This window comes from Pristis pectinata, chromosome 4, assembly GCF_009764475.1.
Source record: "Pristis pectinata isolate sPriPec2 chromosome 4, sPriPec2.1.pri, whole genome shotgun sequence".
Classification (NCBI taxonomy): domain Eukaryota; kingdom Metazoa; phylum Chordata; class Chondrichthyes; order Rhinopristiformes; family Pristidae; genus Pristis; species Pristis pectinata.
Window position 1 is genome coordinate 22,990,219 of NC_067408.1, and position 18,645 is coordinate 23,008,863.

At 38.7% G+C, this 18,645-nt stretch overlaps 1 protein-coding gene across 6 annotated transcripts in view; it reads left to right on the top strand.

The window, feature by feature from the left end:
• LOC127569225 (long-chain-fatty-acid--CoA ligase 6-like) overlaps positions 1–18,645 on the top strand; it is an 83,663-nt gene that overhangs the window by 22,986 nt on the left and 42,032 nt on the right. For 5 of the 6 annotated variants that reach the window (XM_052013642.1, XM_052013646.1, XM_052013644.1 and 2 more), the window contains 5 exons: positions 7,891–8,111; positions 11,717–11,831; positions 15,883–15,947; positions 16,883–16,984; positions 17,125–17,224. In XM_052013642.1, coding sequence (XP_051869602.1) covers positions 7,891–8,111; positions 11,717–11,831; positions 15,883–15,947; positions 16,883–16,984; positions 17,125–17,224 — 603 coding nt within the window. Of the gene's footprint in view, positions 1–1,917; positions 1,989–7,890; positions 8,112–11,716; positions 11,832–15,882; positions 15,948–16,882; positions 16,985–17,124; positions 17,225–18,645 lie in introns of those variants that run through there. The other variant, XM_052013643.1, reaches the window with a different exon arrangement.

Here is an 18,645-nt window from a genome sequence, read left to right on the forward strand (position 1 = left end):
TTCTCAGACATTTTGTTTTCCCAGTCACTTCCTCGCATTTTAATTATTTTTTTACTACTGCATCCATCTGCACATTAAAGCACAATGGATGTTTGGGGTTTTTTTGCATAAAACTATTTGCTTAGGAAAACAGAAATATCAAAATTGTTTAGTAGATATAATACATCTTTTGCCCTTATTGTTCCTGTTCTTGAACCTGGTGATACTTATTGTTCTTTTGTAATTATTGTTCTTGAATCTGGTGATAATTCTGAAAGATGCATGAACAAAGCTATGGATTGAAGTGCTACATCTTCAAGCGCAGCAAGTTGTAAAATTGATAGTGCAATCTTGAATATTTCCTGTGGATGTTTCAAGCTGACACAAAGCAGTACAGTCATTCTGGAGTGAGATGAATCTCCTGCTATTAAGATGAGAAAGAAATTTGCCAAACTATGCAATTCATGCAGTTTTACAAACTACAGCTAGGTTTATATAAAGAAGATGGGTGCCATTCTTTTTTGGGAAGCATTACTACTCTGAAAGAATGTTCTTTTTGGGAAACAATGTTATGAGGTTTGGTCCTGGATTAGCTATAACTTTATCAAATTAAACACTGGGAAGACAAAGATATTCCATTCTCAAATTCCGTTGCCTTCCCTGGCCATATTTCAGACCAAACCAGATTGTTCATACTGTCAGTGCCTTAATGAGGGTCAATTGACAGTGCACAAGAACAGGAAATTATTTCAATCATCTTGGTCTCACTAATATTTGTGATGGAACAACTGTTACTCTGGCTTAGGTTCACTAACACAATACCCAGGATCAAAATTTAGAACATTCCCAGTTGGTTAAGGCCACAGCAATACAATGTAGACCCCACTCATTTAATCTTAAACCAGAAATGTAATGCCAGCTGATCAAACAAATTGCCAGTCTGAAAATAATACTGTAACAAAGCAAAATCAGTGCTCAGATAGTATTTGTATAATACTTGCCATTTAAATAAAGGCAAATAAAAATGGAAAATAAACCATTTTAGTAATTTGAACTGCAATAATTATTACACAATTGTATTTAAATAAAAGAATTGGTAGTTTGATCACAGATTTGTGAGCAGACTACCATTGAATGATACTAATTCTTTTGAAGTCAAAGATTGCATCATTGGCCCTTTATGTATTGATTATTTGATGAGGTATTCATTGTTGTGCTATTTTAATACCCACTCTATCCCTGCCATTAGCAAGACATTCCCACCCAATAAAAAAAGCTCTTGAGAGCATGTTTCACATCCATTGAAGAGATTCACAGATAGCTAAGTGCTTTGAGTGTAGTCACTGGTATATTATAAATGGGCAATTGCAGATAGAAAGGGCATTGCAAATAGCAATGACAGAAATGACCAGATAATCTGTTTTGGTGGCATTCGTCAAGGGATGACTGGTGGAGAGGAGGACTCGGGGAATTCCACTGCTTTTCTTCGATGATACTCTTTATATCTACCAGAGTTGCTTTGCTTTAAAGTAACCTAATAGTTTCATATCTCATGTGAAATATAGCAGGAAATCCCTCTTCAGTACTACATTGATTGTGTGCTCAAAAGTGTGGACTGGAGTTCAACCCACGATCTTTTGGTTCTGAGGCACCAGTGGCTTCAGTGAGCTAAGGCTAACATTTTGTAATTGTATGGTCAGTACAGATGACTTCCCTTCCACTCCACCCCCATAAAACCCAGTTGTCTGCCAGTGTTGCTATTCAACCAGTTGTTTAGAAATGCATAAGCATGGCTGACATCCCTGCCTTCTGTCCTTGCTAGGAAGTGCTTGGCATGTGCTTTGTTTATGTAAAATAAAATGTAGCGCTAACAACAGAAGTTCATGGATTGAAAAAGATCTGACGAGAATCTGCTTTCCACTACTTTTTGATACTTATTCTGAAGCTTCGACATGTCACACCACTGCAATGTTCCACTGCATTTAAAGTGATGCTTCAGGATTTGCAAGGTAAAGACAGATGTATGAAAATAGTGCAGTAATGATCTCTGGTGACTTAATGGTTTTATAACATAATTGTAGATTGCTGTTATTAATAAATGATTTGCAGTTAATAGCAAAGAAAATTATCCTGGTATATATCATTGATTTACAATGAATGACCTTTTATTGTATCCTTAATGGAAAAGAAAAATCTAGGGGATAAAGCAAGGCTGGAGCTGAACACAGCCCCTCAAGCCTGCTCTGCTATTCCACAAGCTTGTGGGTGATCCTCTCTCTCAACCCTATTTTCACGTTTCATCCTTTAACCCTTTGATTCCACTGGATTACAGAAATCTAACCATCTCAACCTTGAATGTGCAGGTTAATTTGGGTTTAAAATGGGTGGCATGGACTCGGGCCAGAAGGGCCTGCTACCACACTGTAAATAAATTTTTTTTTTAAATTTAAATGTCCTATTCTTATTTTGTGGCAGTGCCCTGTAGCGTTTTATTCTTCAGCCAAGGGAAGCAGCTTCTCTGAACCCATACTGCCAAGTTATTTCAGAATCTTATTTATCAAACTAAAATACTCACCATCCATATGTTTTTTGAAAAGTGAAATTATTTTGTTTTCCTTTATTTGGAGACCAAATGTTTTGTCTTCATTGTTTTTGGATGGATGATGCGACTAAATTATTAAATTTAGATCTGCAGTCTTTAAGGTGACATTCTATAATATGATAACATAGCATTCTAGGACTAGAGTTATCAGATATACATTATATCATGTGTGAAATCTTTTAATTCACCAATGATCCTCTCTGTTCCTGTAATTAACATCCTGTGATGAGTAAGGAGATCTCTACCATGGATAATTTATTTCTTCAATTTCCTCAAAGTTGAGTTTGATATTACTAACGTATTCAATCTTTCAAAGAAATGAGGGGATAGATTAACTGTGAATCTGTTAATTTATTTGCTGAATATGCAGCTTTGCACAACTTTCCTACATGAAAGCACACAGTAATAGGTGCTAGAAATGATTCAAGGCCAATTGCATACTGCAGTGAAGTGGTGCATTGTGTTTCAAATACAATAGGATCCTTGTTGGTGAGCCATTAAGGCATAATCGCCAAGATAAGTGAACCTTGGTCCAGATAAAACAGTTTGAAATACTGTATACTAATGTTAAATGGTGTCGTATGCTTGATGAAGAGTTGAGCAATTTTTTTTAAAAAGAATTGTCTGGGAATTCAATTGCAAAGCACTGACTGAAAAGTTTTTTTTTCCTCAATTGACTACTTAAATTACATTTTCTCCAGAAATTCAACGGGACGCTTCAAAATGTGAGATACCCTTGTGCCCCAAAATAATTTCCATGTGTACAGGGATAACAACATTCCTCATGTAACAGTCGTATTAGCACATTGTGGAAGAACTTGGATCACGTTGTAACAGGACTGACCATTGCTGGACCCTCCCAGGCAAGCTAGTCTTCTCAGCATGGGATACCTGATATGCAAGTCAATTAATTACCTCTCATTCATTGGGTAAACCCTTCTCCATACTGTACCAACCCCACACATGCCACCATTGCCCATTCTTGGCATTAACCATCCCCCAGATCTAGCAGCCTTCCCAACCCTGTGATTTTTCCAAGATTCAGTCTCTGATTTCCCAATCTGCTGCCCCCAAACACACATGCATACAAGCCCCTGTTTACTCTGCTCCAACCTGCCCCCACCTCCTAATATCACTATAGTCCCTGATGACTCTGAGCATTCCTATGACCATCCAACATCACTTGTGGTACATTTTGTCTCTTCCCTATGCAACCATCAATCTCTTGAGACACTAATTTTTCCCCACCTATCCAACTTCCTTAATCCACTATCTAACCATCATTTCCAGTCTCTGAACAAAATGATCATTGTTGCCCTGATGATATGCCCTTTAATGTACTGGAATTTATAAGTGCATATTTTTCCAGTCTGATGGCTTCCTTACACCTATGGTTTTTGGAGACAAGCGATTTATTCTGCCCCATGCTAATGCCATTCTGAAACATGAATAGCTTGCCCACCGCTACGTCTGTGGTGGGCAAGCTGTTGGAAAGGATTCTTAGAGATGAGATCTATGGGCATTTGGAGAATCATGGTCTGATCAGGAACAGCCAGCATGGCTTTGTGAAGGGCAGATCATGCCTCACAAGCCTGATAGTGTTCTTTGAAAAGGTGACTAGACAGATTGATGAAGGTAGTGCAGTAGATGTGGTCTACGTGGATTTTAGTAAGGCATTTGACAGGTTTCCACATGGTAGGCTTCTTCAGAAGGTCAGAGGTCATGGGATCCAGGGAAGCTTGGCCATGTGGATTCAGAATTGGCTTGCCTGTAGAAAGCAGAGGGTTGTGGTGGAGGGAGTGCATTCAGATTGGAGGGCTGTGACTAGCAGTGTCCCTCAATGATTGGTTCTGGGACCTCTGCTTTTCGTGATTTTTATTAATGACTTGGATGAGGGGGTAGAAGGGTGGGTTGGCAAGTTTGCAGACAACACAAAGGTTGGTGGTGTTGTGGATAGTGTGGAGGATTGTCGAAGATTGCAGAGGGACATTGATAGGATGCAGAGCTGGGCTGAGAAGTGGCAGATGGAGTTCAATCTGGAGAAGTGTGAGGTGGTACACTTTGGAAGGACAAATTCTAAGGCAGAGTACAAAGTTAATGGCAGGATTTTGGGTAGTGTGGAGGAGCAGAGGGATCTGGGGGTCCAGATCCACAGATTGCTGAAAGTTGCCTCACAGGTGGATAGGGTAGTTAAGAAAGCTTATGGGGTGTTAATTTTCATAAGTCGAGGGATCGAGTTTAAGAGCCGTGAGGTAATGATGCAACTCTATAAAACTCTGGTTGGACCACACTTAGAGTACTGTGTCCAGTTCTAGTCACCTCATTATAGGAAGGATGTGCAAGCATTGGAAAGGGTGCAGAGGAGATTTACCAGGATGCTGCCTGGTTTAGAGTATGCATTATGAGGAGAGACTAAGGGAGCTGGGGCTTTACTCTTTGGATAGAAGGAGGATGACAGGAGACATGATAGAGGTGTATAAAATATTAAAAGGAATAGATAGAGTGGACAGCCAGTGCCTCTTTCCCAGGGCACCAATGCTCAATACAAGGGGGCATGGCTTTAAAGTAATGGGTGGGAAGTTCAAGGGGGATATCAGAGGAAGGGTTTTTACCCAGAGAGTGGTTGGTGCATGGAATGCGCTGCCTGGGGCAGTGGTGGAGGCAGGTACATTGGTCAAATTCAAGAGATTACTAGATAAGCATATGGAGGAATTTAAAGTAGAGGGATATGTGGAAGGACAGGGTTAGATAGTCTTAGGCGAGGTTTAAAGGTCAGCACAACATTGTGGGCTGAAGGGCCTGTATTGTGCTGTACTGTTCTATGTTCTATGAAACCCTCAATCATCAACAAAGTGATGGGAGCCATCATCAACGATGCTATCAAGCAATACTTACACATTAATCACCTGCTCTTTAATGCCCAGTTTCGAGTTCACCAGGATCACTTTGCACAAATGTGAACCAATGTACTGCATTCTAGAGGTGAAGTGTCAGTGTTTATCCAAGGCAGCATTTGACCAAGTGTGACATCAAGCAAAAAAATTCCAGTCATATCTTGTACAAAGGAAGAGGTGTGGTTGTTGACGATCAATCATACCAGCTTTAGGATATCAATGCAGAAATTCCTCAAGGCAGTGTCCTAGGCCCAAGCATCTTTGGCAACTTGATCAATGATCTTCTTTCCTTAAGGTCAGAAGTAAGGATATTTACTTATGATTGCACAGTGTTCAGTTCCTTTCACAACTCCTCCAGCAAGTGACGTAGCTCATGCCTGCATGCAACATTCAGACATGGGCTGATCAGTGACCAGTTACATTTGTGCTACCAGGCAATGACTATCTCCCAAAAAAGATAGTCTAACCATCTATTCTTGGCATTCAGTGGCATTACCATCACAGGGACCCCATCAGTGATATCCTGGGGGTTACCATTGACAAGAAACTCAACTATACTAGACACATAAATACCCTGGCTACAGGAGCAAATCAGAGACTGGATATCCCGCAGTGAGTGACTTGCCTCCTGATACCCCATACCTTGCTGCCATCTACAAGAAGAAAGTGAGGAGTGATGGAACACTTGGCTGAATGAGTGCAGCACTGATGACTTTCAAGAAAATCAAGACAATATAGACAAAGCAACCTGCTTGATTAGCGCACCGTCAATCACCCTAAACACTTCTTTCCCATGGCCACTGGCAAACAGCAGCTGCAGTGAGTACTGACTGTAGTGATTTGTCCGGGCTAATCTGATGGCACCTCCCAAACCTGCAAGGTCTACCCTCAAGAAGGGCAAGGGCAACAGTTGCATGGGAAAACCACTACCTGTAGGTTCCCCTCCAAGTTGCACACCAACCTGTTTTGGAAATGTATTGCTGTTCTTGTCCTGTTGCTGGGTCAAAATCCTAGAACTCCCTGCCCAACAGTAGAATGGGAGCACTTTCACTAAAAGGACTGCAGAGGTTCAAGAAGGTGTCTTATCATCTCAAGGGCAGTTAGCATAATGCTATTACAGCGCCAGTGACCTGGGTTCAATTCCCGCTGCTGCCTGTAAGAAGTTTGTACGTTCTCCCCATGTCTGCATGGGTTTCCTCCGGGTGCTCTGGTTTCCTCCCACATTCCAAAGACATACCAGTTAGGAGCTGTGGGCATGCTATGCTGGCGCCGGAAGAGTGGTGACACTTGCGGGCTGCCCCCTGCACATTCTTAGCAACGCACAAAGGCTTATTTCACTGTGTGTTTCGATGTACATGTGACTAATAAATAAATATCTTAACTTAATTAGGAATAATCTACTTGCCCTGGAGATGATGCCCAGATCCTGCGAAAATTAAAGAGAGAAATTGAATCCATTAACAATGGTTTTCTAATGAAAATAACATAACGCTAGGGACAAGGCTTTCATATTCCTGTTCAAGTCCTCCACACTCACTGCCCTGCATTGGTATCAGATGGTAATGCTCTTGCCGCTGAGTCAGTAGGTTGTAGGTGCAAGCCCACACTGGATACCTAAGAAGCGTTAACTTAGATTGTTACTCCAATGCAGCACTTAATTCCTAAGGAAGTACTGCACTGTAGAAGATACAGATGTACAGTGTTTCAGATGAAACCTTAAACTAAGGCCTTGTTGATTCTTCCAAATGGATATAGAAGATTTCATGGTAACATTTTGAAGAAGAGCAGTGGAATTATCCTTTGTGACTTGGACATTATTTTCTTGAAGTCAACATCATCAAAGTAAATTTTCTGGTCATCATTGCTTTGCTCAGCACAAATAACTGTTACAATAATGTCTATTTTTAAAAATTATTTAATTGTCTATAAGGCACTTTGGTTTGGCCTCCTGTATTTAGTCATGAAAAGGTCAAGGCATACAAACAGGAAAACAGATTTTCCAACAAGCTTCCTAAGCTGTAAATTAGAGTATAAGAGGACCATTATGGCCATGCACTGTCACTGCTTTTTTAATCTGTTGAGTATAATTATGAAATAGGTGAAACAATTATTTAAGACAAACTTTTTAAAAAAACTGGCTACCCAATGTTTAATTCAATGTTTATCTATGTTCTGATTCCAGTGTTTTTTGCCTTTTTACTTTAGTGGTAATAGCTGTTGATGCACACTAAAAGAACAAACATTTCTTTCAGTGCATGGCTGAAACAAAATATTACATTATTGTACTGAATGGTGACTGAAGGTCTTGAGCAGTATAGTTCACTCATTCTTTCTTTGCAGACTTCAACCTCCCTGCTGCCACTATAACATCTTGGAAGGTGGCGTTACTGATTTATTTTTCCCCTTCTGAGACAGGATTTCTTAGCTTTCTGGTTGAGAAGATGCAAACAAAGGAAATCCTGAAGAGTCTATGGCTATTGGAATTGGATGAATTCAGCCACTTCTTTCACACTCTCCCTCATCCAACACTGGTGGGAATCGCTTCACTCACAGCTCTTGTAGCATACTGGCTAGCTACCAGACCCAAAGCCCTGAAGCCTCCCTGTGATCTTTCACAGCAGTCAGTGGAAATTGAGGTAAGTCCAGTCTAGGGCCATATGGCATGAATAAAACTCATTATATGACACTAATTTACCTTTTATTAAATTATGACCTAAAATAATAGATTTATGCCTGCAGCATTATGCAGATATGGAGAAAAGTATATTTTGGATTAATGTAATCTTTTGATTCTGCTTTTTAATGCCTGCTTAGCCCTCGGAGTACTGCAATGGTCTTTAATTCATATGCAATAGCTCCCACAAGGGTGACCATAATAGAGTAAACTAAACCTAGCAAAGTATTTCAGTTCTGTACTAACATTTGTTGATTTAAAAAAAAGGCAGTTCCTAAAATCCCATGGTTGTAGTTATTTCATGTTTGCTACCAACACCTTGTGAGATATTAATTACAGTCCAAAGAACAAATAAATGATACACTTGAAGCCTCAGTATTTTCACAGTTTGAAACAAGCTGCTACTAATTGTGTAAAAACAAGATACTGCGTAGAAACAAGCCGCTTGGCCCACCAAACACCTGCTGACCATTAATTACCCATTTACAGTAATCCTATTCCAATCCCATTTTATTCTTCTCACACTTTCATCAACTTTGACCTCCCCTCCAGCCAGCCAGATTCTATCACTCAAATACACACTAAGGGCAATATACATTGACCAATTAACCTACCAACAAACATACCTTTTGGAATGTGTGAGGAAACCAGAACACCCAGAGGAAACTCACATGGTCACAGGAAGAAGGTGTCACATTAACAGCAGTGGAAGTCAGGCTTGAACTTGAGTCACTGGACTTGTAAGGCTACAGCTCTACTAGCTGCATCACTTAAGTAATTTTGACATTTTTTTTCCTTGACCTGGGGGAAGCACTTGGATTCTGCCCAGCATTTCACACAAAAAGGGAAACTAAGGTCAGAATTTCAGCAAGTGGATGATTATGTAAATCCACAAACTTGCAGCTAACTAGTCTTGGCACTATGCATTTACAATGATCTGCGCAGCATTACCTTAATTTTTTTTAAACCATTTTAAATTTAACTTATCATTCCTTGAGTATTGTTGAATTATGTTTCTAAATCAGAATGGTGTGCAGCCTGGAGGAAAACCTGAGAATTGGAATGTTCCAATGCCACTGTTGTTCTTGTTCTTGGTGGTAGATAGAGGTCATGGGTTTGAGGCTCCTGTCAGATTAATATTATGTCAGTCGAAAATGTAGTTTTAGCTTGTCTTTTTTTCATATTCTGACAGTAAGCAAAAGCAGTAACATATATTTTATCATTTTGTTTTTGTCCAGCACTGTAACACTAGCACTAATATTCCTTTGCTATTCTTTGCTACAATAAAGATGACCGGGGTTGGAGAAGTGGAACACTTCCCACTCTCATTCCATGTGCTAATGTGGCGTACTCCCAGATCACCTGAATAAGGAGGCAGGCAAAATTTCACTTTGTTCTGCCTCAACAATGTCCTATATCTTTAAAAATAACTGCATTTGTGTGCTCTGTATTTCTGTGTAACTTGGAGGGTTCTAATTATTGAAGGATTTGAGTTTTCATCTTCCTGGAAATCTCCAACAAACCTTAGCTAAAATTCCACTCTATAAATGTGAGGATGATGTACCAGCAGATTCCAAACTGCACATGATCTCGTTCCATTTGAAACTTGGCTATCTGCACCTATCAGTGCATTTGATTTGTGAACTGATACAATTATTTCAAATTCAAGGATAGCTTAAAGCACACAATCATCTGCAATAAAGTTGCTCATGTTAATATCCACAAAAAGACCTTGAGGAAAAGGTAGAAAGGATGAGAAAGAGAAAGTGGGAAATGAGAAAAGAAGATGAAAAGGGACAGTTGTATTGAGAAAGACAAAAGAAATGATAGTGACAAAACAAAATAACTGAGATGGTGAATTTAGAATGATTCAAATAACCAAAATTCAAATGTGGCCATCCTCACATAAATCAACTTGGATTTGTTCTTTAAGGTACAAAAAAAATCAATTCTCATTGTAAAACTTTGTTCTAGAATGAATCAAATGTATATTGTTCAATGTAAAATCTATTTTCGTTTGAGGAAAATACTATGAAAAATGTTACAGCCACTAAAAAGCAATAATATTTTAAGGAGATATGTACAAAATTATGTTTGTTTTCTTCATCCTAAGTAGAGTTCTGAATAGGGGAAAGAGAAATAAATATCTCCTTATCTTAAGGGGAAAACTTGTTTAATTGCCGAGAAGAAAAAAGTAAGCATATACCAAGAAAAGAATGTTTTTTAGCTTCTTTCTCATTTCAGCTTGGCAGAAAGTTCTCTTCCATCTCAATAAACCTCTCCAAATTGCTGATTCATTATCAGCAATCTGAATAGGCAGCATTTCCAGCTGATACTAGGAGATTCATATTCCAAGAAGTCCATTCCTAGTAAATCAATGAAGAACAAATAGGAAGTACTTATGATCAGATATGGGCATAAAAAATATATTTTGGATCTGTGTATGGCACATGGGTAACTCATCAACTTTTGGAGCTGCATCAGCCTTTAAACCTGTTGGTTTGCTAGTCAGTATTTCACAAAAAAAAACCTGGATGCTGTCAGTAGCAATCATCAGTTTTAAATGGGACTGAAATAAATGAGAATCGGATGGCATTCAGGATTATAATTAATCAGATAGTATATTTTCCTGTCTGTTGGACAGAGCTGAAACAGAATTTGTTTCAAATGAACTGTTGGTTTCAGAGCCATTAAAGGTGTACTTAATTAGAGGTTGCTACCAAAATATCAATATATTGTAGTCAAAACTACAAAAATATAACTTTTAAAATCTTTTGCTTTTCTGTGCAGCTCTTTTTTGAGTGTGCCTTGATGTTAAAATCAAGACCTTATTTTAAAAATCTAAAGTAAATGTTTTTTTTAAAGTGATTTAATCAACTGGCTTTATTTGACAATGGGATAAGCACATGGAAATAGGAGTGAGGCCATTCAGTTCCTTGTGCGTATCCTAGTAGATCATGGTTGATTCATCTTAAAGCCTGATTCAGTAGCACTTAAAATCCTTGATGAAAAATGGACTTAAAGTCTCAGTTTTGAAACTATTATCACTTTGAGGCCTAATTCTATAATATTTTGTTTCTTTGCTCTGCGATCTTCCATGTTACAGCTTCACAGAAGCACCACAAGCTCTGTCTTCGCTCCACACTGTTCCTATGCCAACATTCTCTCCTGGCTGCATTGGCTCCCCATTTACAAATCAATGGACTTAGAAATGTTTATCTTTGCTTTTATTATCTCTCCATAATATTACATTGTCCTACATTAGTGATCTTTTCCAGTTCTCTCATGTTGTCTTTTTATCTACACGGGTTTACTGATCCACACCCCCATTCAAAGCCATGTATCTGTCCATGTCCTTCCACCCTCTCCTCCTAATATCCATTGCCATAATACAAAATTTAGTAAGTCTTTCAATTTCTGTAGACTCTTTTTGAAATATTGATTTGAAATATAACCTAATTTAAGATGATGAGAAACTGACAAAATAAAGGTGTTTCTTATAATTCAACCTTATAAAGATTGCTTCTGCATGTTTATACTAATGCTGCATGTTGCTTTGTTTCATAGGGTTCTGAACAAGCTCGTAGGTCTGTTTTAGGTGACAGCCCCAAGCTAATGACGCACTATCATGATGATGCAAAGACTATGTATGAAGTATATCAACGAGGTTTACATATATCAGGCAAGTTTCCAGACTAATTTTCGTTTAGAATTTGGGAGAATTGGTTATGAACATTAGAAGGCTGATATTGAATTATTAATAATAATGCAACAAATAAAATTCAAGTGAAACAGTCCAAGATATTCAATTCTTCAGAGCAATGTCAGTATTCAGTTATTGTTTTTATGTTCAGCAGAGTTGTAATTAAACATCACAGTTCCATTCCTTGGATTTATTGGATCATATCATTACCAATTCCTTCACTCCTACCAGAATTCCAGTTTACCTCATGTAATGTCCCTTTCCTTAATCTGTGTTCCTTTTTTCCCTTTACCCACCCGACACTCTCCTTTTCCTTTTCCAACCCTCTTTAATGGACCTTGGGTGTAATCATTTGGCTGTCCTCTGAAATTTGTTCCCATCCTACAATTGCAATGTGATGACATAAAAGCCATGATCTTAGCCAAAGGGTCTGCAACAGAACCAATCCCATTGCAGAATGAGGTCAGACAAAGTTGTGTCATTGCTCCAATCCTCTTCTTAATATTCCTCACCAAAATATTGCAACTTGTTATCACTCAAACTCCTCACTAGAGTGGACCTAATTCACAGCATGAATGGGAAACTGATTAACCTTTGTTCTGGAGCGGAAGTGTCCAAGGCATTGAGCTGAAGTATGCAGAAGACGCTTGCATATGTGCACACTGGAGGCTGAACTTCAAGTCATTATTGATTTGTTCTCCAAAGCAAATGAAAGAATGCCCCTTTCACCAACATCCATAAGAAGAAATAAAACCAGAAAATACTGGGAAAACTCATCAGGTCAGACAGTGTCTGTGGAAAGAGAAGCAGAGTTGAAGACCCATTCTTGTTCCTCGTTTTTTCATTAAGAGGTGTTTCCTGCCCCTTCTGAACAACACCTATCCTAACTATAAAGATCCATAGTTTTCATATCTTGGGAACCACCAGTCAAGGACGGCAAACATGGATGACAAAATTCACCTCTTTCTCCATTGTGTCAGCACAGCATTGGCAGCCTTAAGGAGAATCTTAAAAACATCAAGACTTCAATCCTGGCTCATGGTCTGTTGAGCAGATGTAATCCATTCATCCCTGTACAATACAGAGACATCGACTATCTACAGTAAGCACTTGAAAGCACTGAGAAATATCACCAATATCTCCTACAAATCCACCAGATAAGCAAACCAACATCAGCTAACATCCCCAACAACAAGACTCTAATCACACTCAGCCAGCTCTGATGAGCAAGCCAAATCAACTGTACGCCTGACTCCAACCTTCCAAAATGGACACTCTACTCTGAGCTCCAACGCACAAGAGATTTCCAGGGGACCAAATAAACACTTCAACCTAACCTGAAACGTTAACTCTGTCTCCCTTTCCATTGATGCTGCCTAACCTACAGAATATTTTCTGTTTTTATTTCATATTTCCAACATCTGTGTTTTATTTTCACAAATGTTTCGTGATGTTCTCAAAGCCTCCCTGAAAATCTGACATCATCGCCAACCCATCGGAATCCCTAGCCCATGACTAGACAAGTTAGAGTAGGAGCATCTGGAATGCCAGTGAACACCCTAAGGCCTCTTCAATGGGAGCACATAGAGCTCAAGCAAAAATGGTAGAAGGTGCAGAGAACTTCCTTTTAAAAATAAATAAAACATTACATCCTGCCAAGCAGCTCCTGCACCATTTGAGATGGAGTGTGCAGACCCCACATTGGCTTGATCAGCCATCTCAACCCACAGAACTGGCATGGAAGTTAAGATTTAAATTTTATGGAAACCATGCACTTCCCATAACACCTATCTAATCATGCTTTGTCAGTTTCTTTTCTCTCAAATAGAATTGGGAAATCACACCAGATAGTTTGGTCGAACTAAATGCCTCTGTGTTCCCTAAATAAACTAATGGGTTGTTAGTTCGTACAATAAAAAAAATGTGTAGATCAAAGCAGAAAGTACACATTCATTTTGAAATAGTATGTCAACTTCTCCAGGCTCCTACAGGTAACTAAATACTTCTGAAGTTTAGTCGCTGTTGCAGTGTTAGCAATGCAGTAATCAAATTTGCACTGAGCAAGATCCCATGAAAGTAATAAAATATTGACTGGATTATCCGTATACTTTATTCAATGATGTTATTTGAGGAATAAATATTTAAAAGGAAAACATTCTGCTGCGATATGAAAGATTTATCAGTTTACATTATAGAATGCACAGTTTTGGAATTCTTGCTACAGAAGGGAGCCTGGGGTTTTACCCTCAAACAAGATTAATGGAACTTCTGTGCGAGTTTGGGACCCAGAAGATTTAAGTCCCGATGAAATTTCTAGTTTTTAACACGAGAGCTTGGATTATGTCACAAGAAAGAACAAATACAATGCCATTAGTATGAGCAGTTGCTGCTATAATCAATTGGAAACTTCCTTTCTTTCGAGTAGGTTAAGAGATGTCAAGAACCAACATTGAATCATATCATAAAAATGAAATTCACTATTCTCCAAATAGTGCATTCTTCAACTCACCTAGAGTAATGGAGTGGCAAAGCAGCAACAGCAAAATACAGCAGGAGCTGGAAATCTGAAGTAAAAGAGCAAGTTGGGAATACTTAGCAGGTCAGGCAAGATGTGTGCTGGAAGGAAAAGAGTTAGTGTTTCAGGGTCAATGACATTTCATTGAAAATTGATGAAATGGGGTAGAGAACAAACTGAATGGAGATGCATATAAAGTGCTTGATGCTTTAGCAGATTTTGATTCATGGTTTTAGTTTTGAATGTTTATTTTGTATTTATTTGGCAATGTGGCCGAACATTGATGGTCAACTGTAGAGAAAATGTAAGATTTGGGCAGGTGAGGTTGTTTTTCTTGGTATTGTGGTGGCTAGCTACACACTACAAAATGAAGACACAGTCGCTGGTTTGAAATCAGAAGTCGAACAAACGACAGGGGCGCGGTGCGCCTTTAATATCCCAAAACTTCCCGCGCTGACGTCACACGCGGGTTACCTGACCTTCCCACGCACGGGCTTTCCTAGCCTGACGACGGGGAAGAAGGAGGGCCCCACGCCATCTTGGATCGAGGCCTCCGACGTTCGCAATGTCGGGAGCTGGTTCAATGCCGGTGCGGTGAGTCGCTACAGTATCACGGGGGAATGAGTTACTTGGAGAGAGCTGTCTAGGTTACCAACTTTCTTCCTCTTCCTTCTGTACTTCTCTGCTCATCCTTCCCCCACCCTGGCCCTCTGCCCTCCACCACCTCCTCTATGGTTGCTCAATATACATCTGGCCCCTCATTAAAACTACCAGAAATCTTGAATCTGTTTTTGCCAAGCACTGTCACCATAGCGGTTAGCGTAACGTTTTACAGCACCAGCAACCCAGGTTCAATTCTGCCCGCTGTCTGTAAGCAGTTTGTACGTTCCCCCCGTGACTGTGTGGGTTTCCTCTGGATGCTCTAGTTTCCTCCACATTCCAAAGACATACAGGTTAGAAGTTGTGGGCATGCTATGTTGGCACCAGAAGTGTGGTGACACTTACGGGCTGCCCCCAGAGCATTCTACATACAGTAAAGATACACTTCACTGTGTTTCGATGTACATGTGACTAATAAAGAAATCTTTTGAAAAAATCTTGTGCAAACAAAGTAATAAAATTCTTGTTTGAGCATACCAAAGTCTAGCCTATTACATTTTTTGTGATGGCAAGGCTTTCATTGTTCATGTGTTGGCTGCACATCAGAGTCATGGCTTATTGCAATGACTCAAGTACAGAAGGCTGTAGAATAAAAACCTCATGACCATTGCCACAGTATTGGAATCTATCCAGTGAATGTAGCACCCACACAACAGTGACACAAAACCCAAACTTTGTGTCCACTAACCATACTGTCATAGTGACTTGACTAGAAAAGATTTTTTATCATATTATTTTACCTTTTACTGATCCTCTATGTAACAGTTAAATCTCTGATTTGCCATGAGGTTCATAACAGAAGATCTGTGTGTATTTTGAAGTACTGAATAATTTGTGTATTGCTTCTCTGTTTAGGTGATGGTCCTTGTTTAGGGTTCAGAAAACCAAAATGCCCCTATCAATGGCTTTCTTATAAAGAGGTAAGAAAACACTTGAAGGAATTATCTGAAAGATATCTTGTCTTCTCACTCTCTGGTATCTAATAGTAAATCTAATTAATTTCTTGATTTTAATGATGCTGGAAGGCTGTGGAGGCCTGATCATTGGGTCATTCAAAATATCTAGGGACCCAACAAACTAAGGAATCGGTGGGCTTTGGGGATAGCACAGGAAAATGGTGCTGAAGTAGAAGATCAGCCATTTTCTTGCTGAATGACAAAGTGAGCTCACAGGGCCAGATGGGGTACTTCCACTCCTAATTGTTTTTTTTATGTTAAAACCCGCTGGAAATGATCGTTCATTAACAAGAAACAGTAGTATTATTGCTTGGTATAATGCAATTGTTTCCAGTGAAAGTAGTTCTGTTATTGATCTATTTCAATGGCATTGAAGCTATACAATTTCAGCAGCACTTTCAGGGTGCCACAGCCAATTTTAGTTGTTGCCTCATAGTTCCAGCAACCTAAGTTCAATCTTAGCCTACAGTGCTTCCTTTGTAGAGTTTGCACATCTTCCTTGTGACTGTGTCAGTTTCCTCTGTATTCCGGCTTCCTCCTACATCATAAAAATGTGTGGGTTGGTAGATGCTGTAAATTGCCCTTTGTGTGTAGGTGAGTGGTCGAACTGGGGAAGTTGATGGGACATAGAAAAGTAAAATAGGTTAGGGTAGGATTGGTGTAAATAGGTGCTTGATGAGCAGCGTGAACGCATTGCACCAAAGAGTCTGTTTCCATGCTATGTCTCTATGACTATAACACTGAACTCTTGTAAACATGGAGATATCATTTATGTTCGGAAGTGTTATCAGGTGGAAAAGTGACATTCCATAGAAGGGAATATATAGGGCAGCAGTGTCTAAACTGATTTTCTTTCGTCTGAATACAATATGATGGAAGCAATATTACTTTCCTTGCAGGTTACCAACAGAGCCATGGATTTAGGATCTGGACTGCTCCAAAAAAACTGCAGGTCATCACCAGACCAATTCATAGGTGTTTTTGCACAAAACAGACCTGAGGTGAGAAGATAGTTGCAGCCAGAACTTTGTGGTACTTCTATTAAAAAGAAACTTCTTTTGATGTCTGTTTGTATGCATGAAGTTTTGTTTCTTTTTTTGTTGTTTATTTTTGTATTTTTATAATTGCAACTTCTCACCAGTGGATTATTGCTGAGCTGGCATGCTATACCTACTCCATGGTGATAGTGCCACTTTATGACACACTTGGACCTGAAGCCATTCGCTACATTATTAACACAGGTAAAAACAACAACACACTTCTCAAAACTATCCGTCGTTTATTAAACTTAAATGCCAAAAAAAAGGTGAAATCAAAGGATCCTTGACTTCAAGGGGTTAGAAGTAACAATCTTCTGAGTTCCAAATTTCCTTTCCTGCAGAATCTGCAGTAGATATTTCATTGAAAGACCAGTAGATTCATACTCGGGGCAAAACAATTAAATTTTAAAAATGTATTCCATTTATACAATGAAAATAAAAAATCAAGCACCTGTTTTAGATTTATTACTCTAAACAGATTGCTTTGGAAAATAGTATTTCACAAAAAGAAATTCACATATCAATAACATTCCCATTACTTTAATATGTTGCAAATCATAAATTACACATTTGTCACTTGTTTTATGGAAGGAATTATAATATAAAGAGTCTAGGAGTGTACATACTCCTACACTAACTGGGACAAAAATGGTTTCATGGAAACATACATACTGTATATTCATATCTTTTGAATTATCAAACGTTGTCACAACACTAGTGAATTATGTGATTTGCTGAAACTTGGTTTACGGGACCAAATGATAAAAGCCATCTCCCCTCCATGGTGGTGTCCTCTCTTTGGCAGTTAAATGACAAATATTTTGTAGATTCTGCCCTATTAACCTCTTTTTTTTGGCAAACTCTTGCTTCAGGGTATCCTTAAATTGATATCACTTTCCATTGAACTAGAACAGATTTAGAATGTTATTCATCACTTAATTATTGGTTCTGTGCCTTTCTTCTAATTGGATCAAAAGCTGGTGGGATAAAGCAAGGAAAAGAAACAATCAGAATAATGGGAATAAAACCAACACTGGAGAGGTGTATAATGGACTGGTGATCCTGATGGTTTCCAATTCTGCCAAAGACAAATTTTATTTCCCAAGTTTCTCCACTTGAATGCTATTCTTCCAGAGCCCAATCTTTAGTAAAAATATTCTTATCCACACCTGACAGGTTTGGAAGGTTCTGTTGCATTTTTTACATATTTCTCATTAGCAGAAAAATTATTTTCAAATATTTTTCTTGTATTTTTCTTCCTCACTTCAGAAGACAAGTCTACATGAAAATCATTTTATTTCACCATTTTAAAAGATGCATGGAAATATGTTTGGCAAACATTTTTCGATGAAGCTTACAAATGATACAGTGAAGTAAATTATAGCATAGCGTCACTTTCAAGTGACATCTTCATGCTGAAAATGATGCATGGCTCTTCCATCTACTTGGAAAAAGTGTCCCAAAGAAGTTTTCATTAAATTTTACAGGCTATCGCTTCATTATCTCATGAAAATAATGCTTGGTTTAAAATGTAGATAAATAATTAATAATGAAACTTCATTGTTACCTCTATTTGAAATCTAAGAATGTCTTGCTAATTCTTTTAGTAAATGCTACACAAG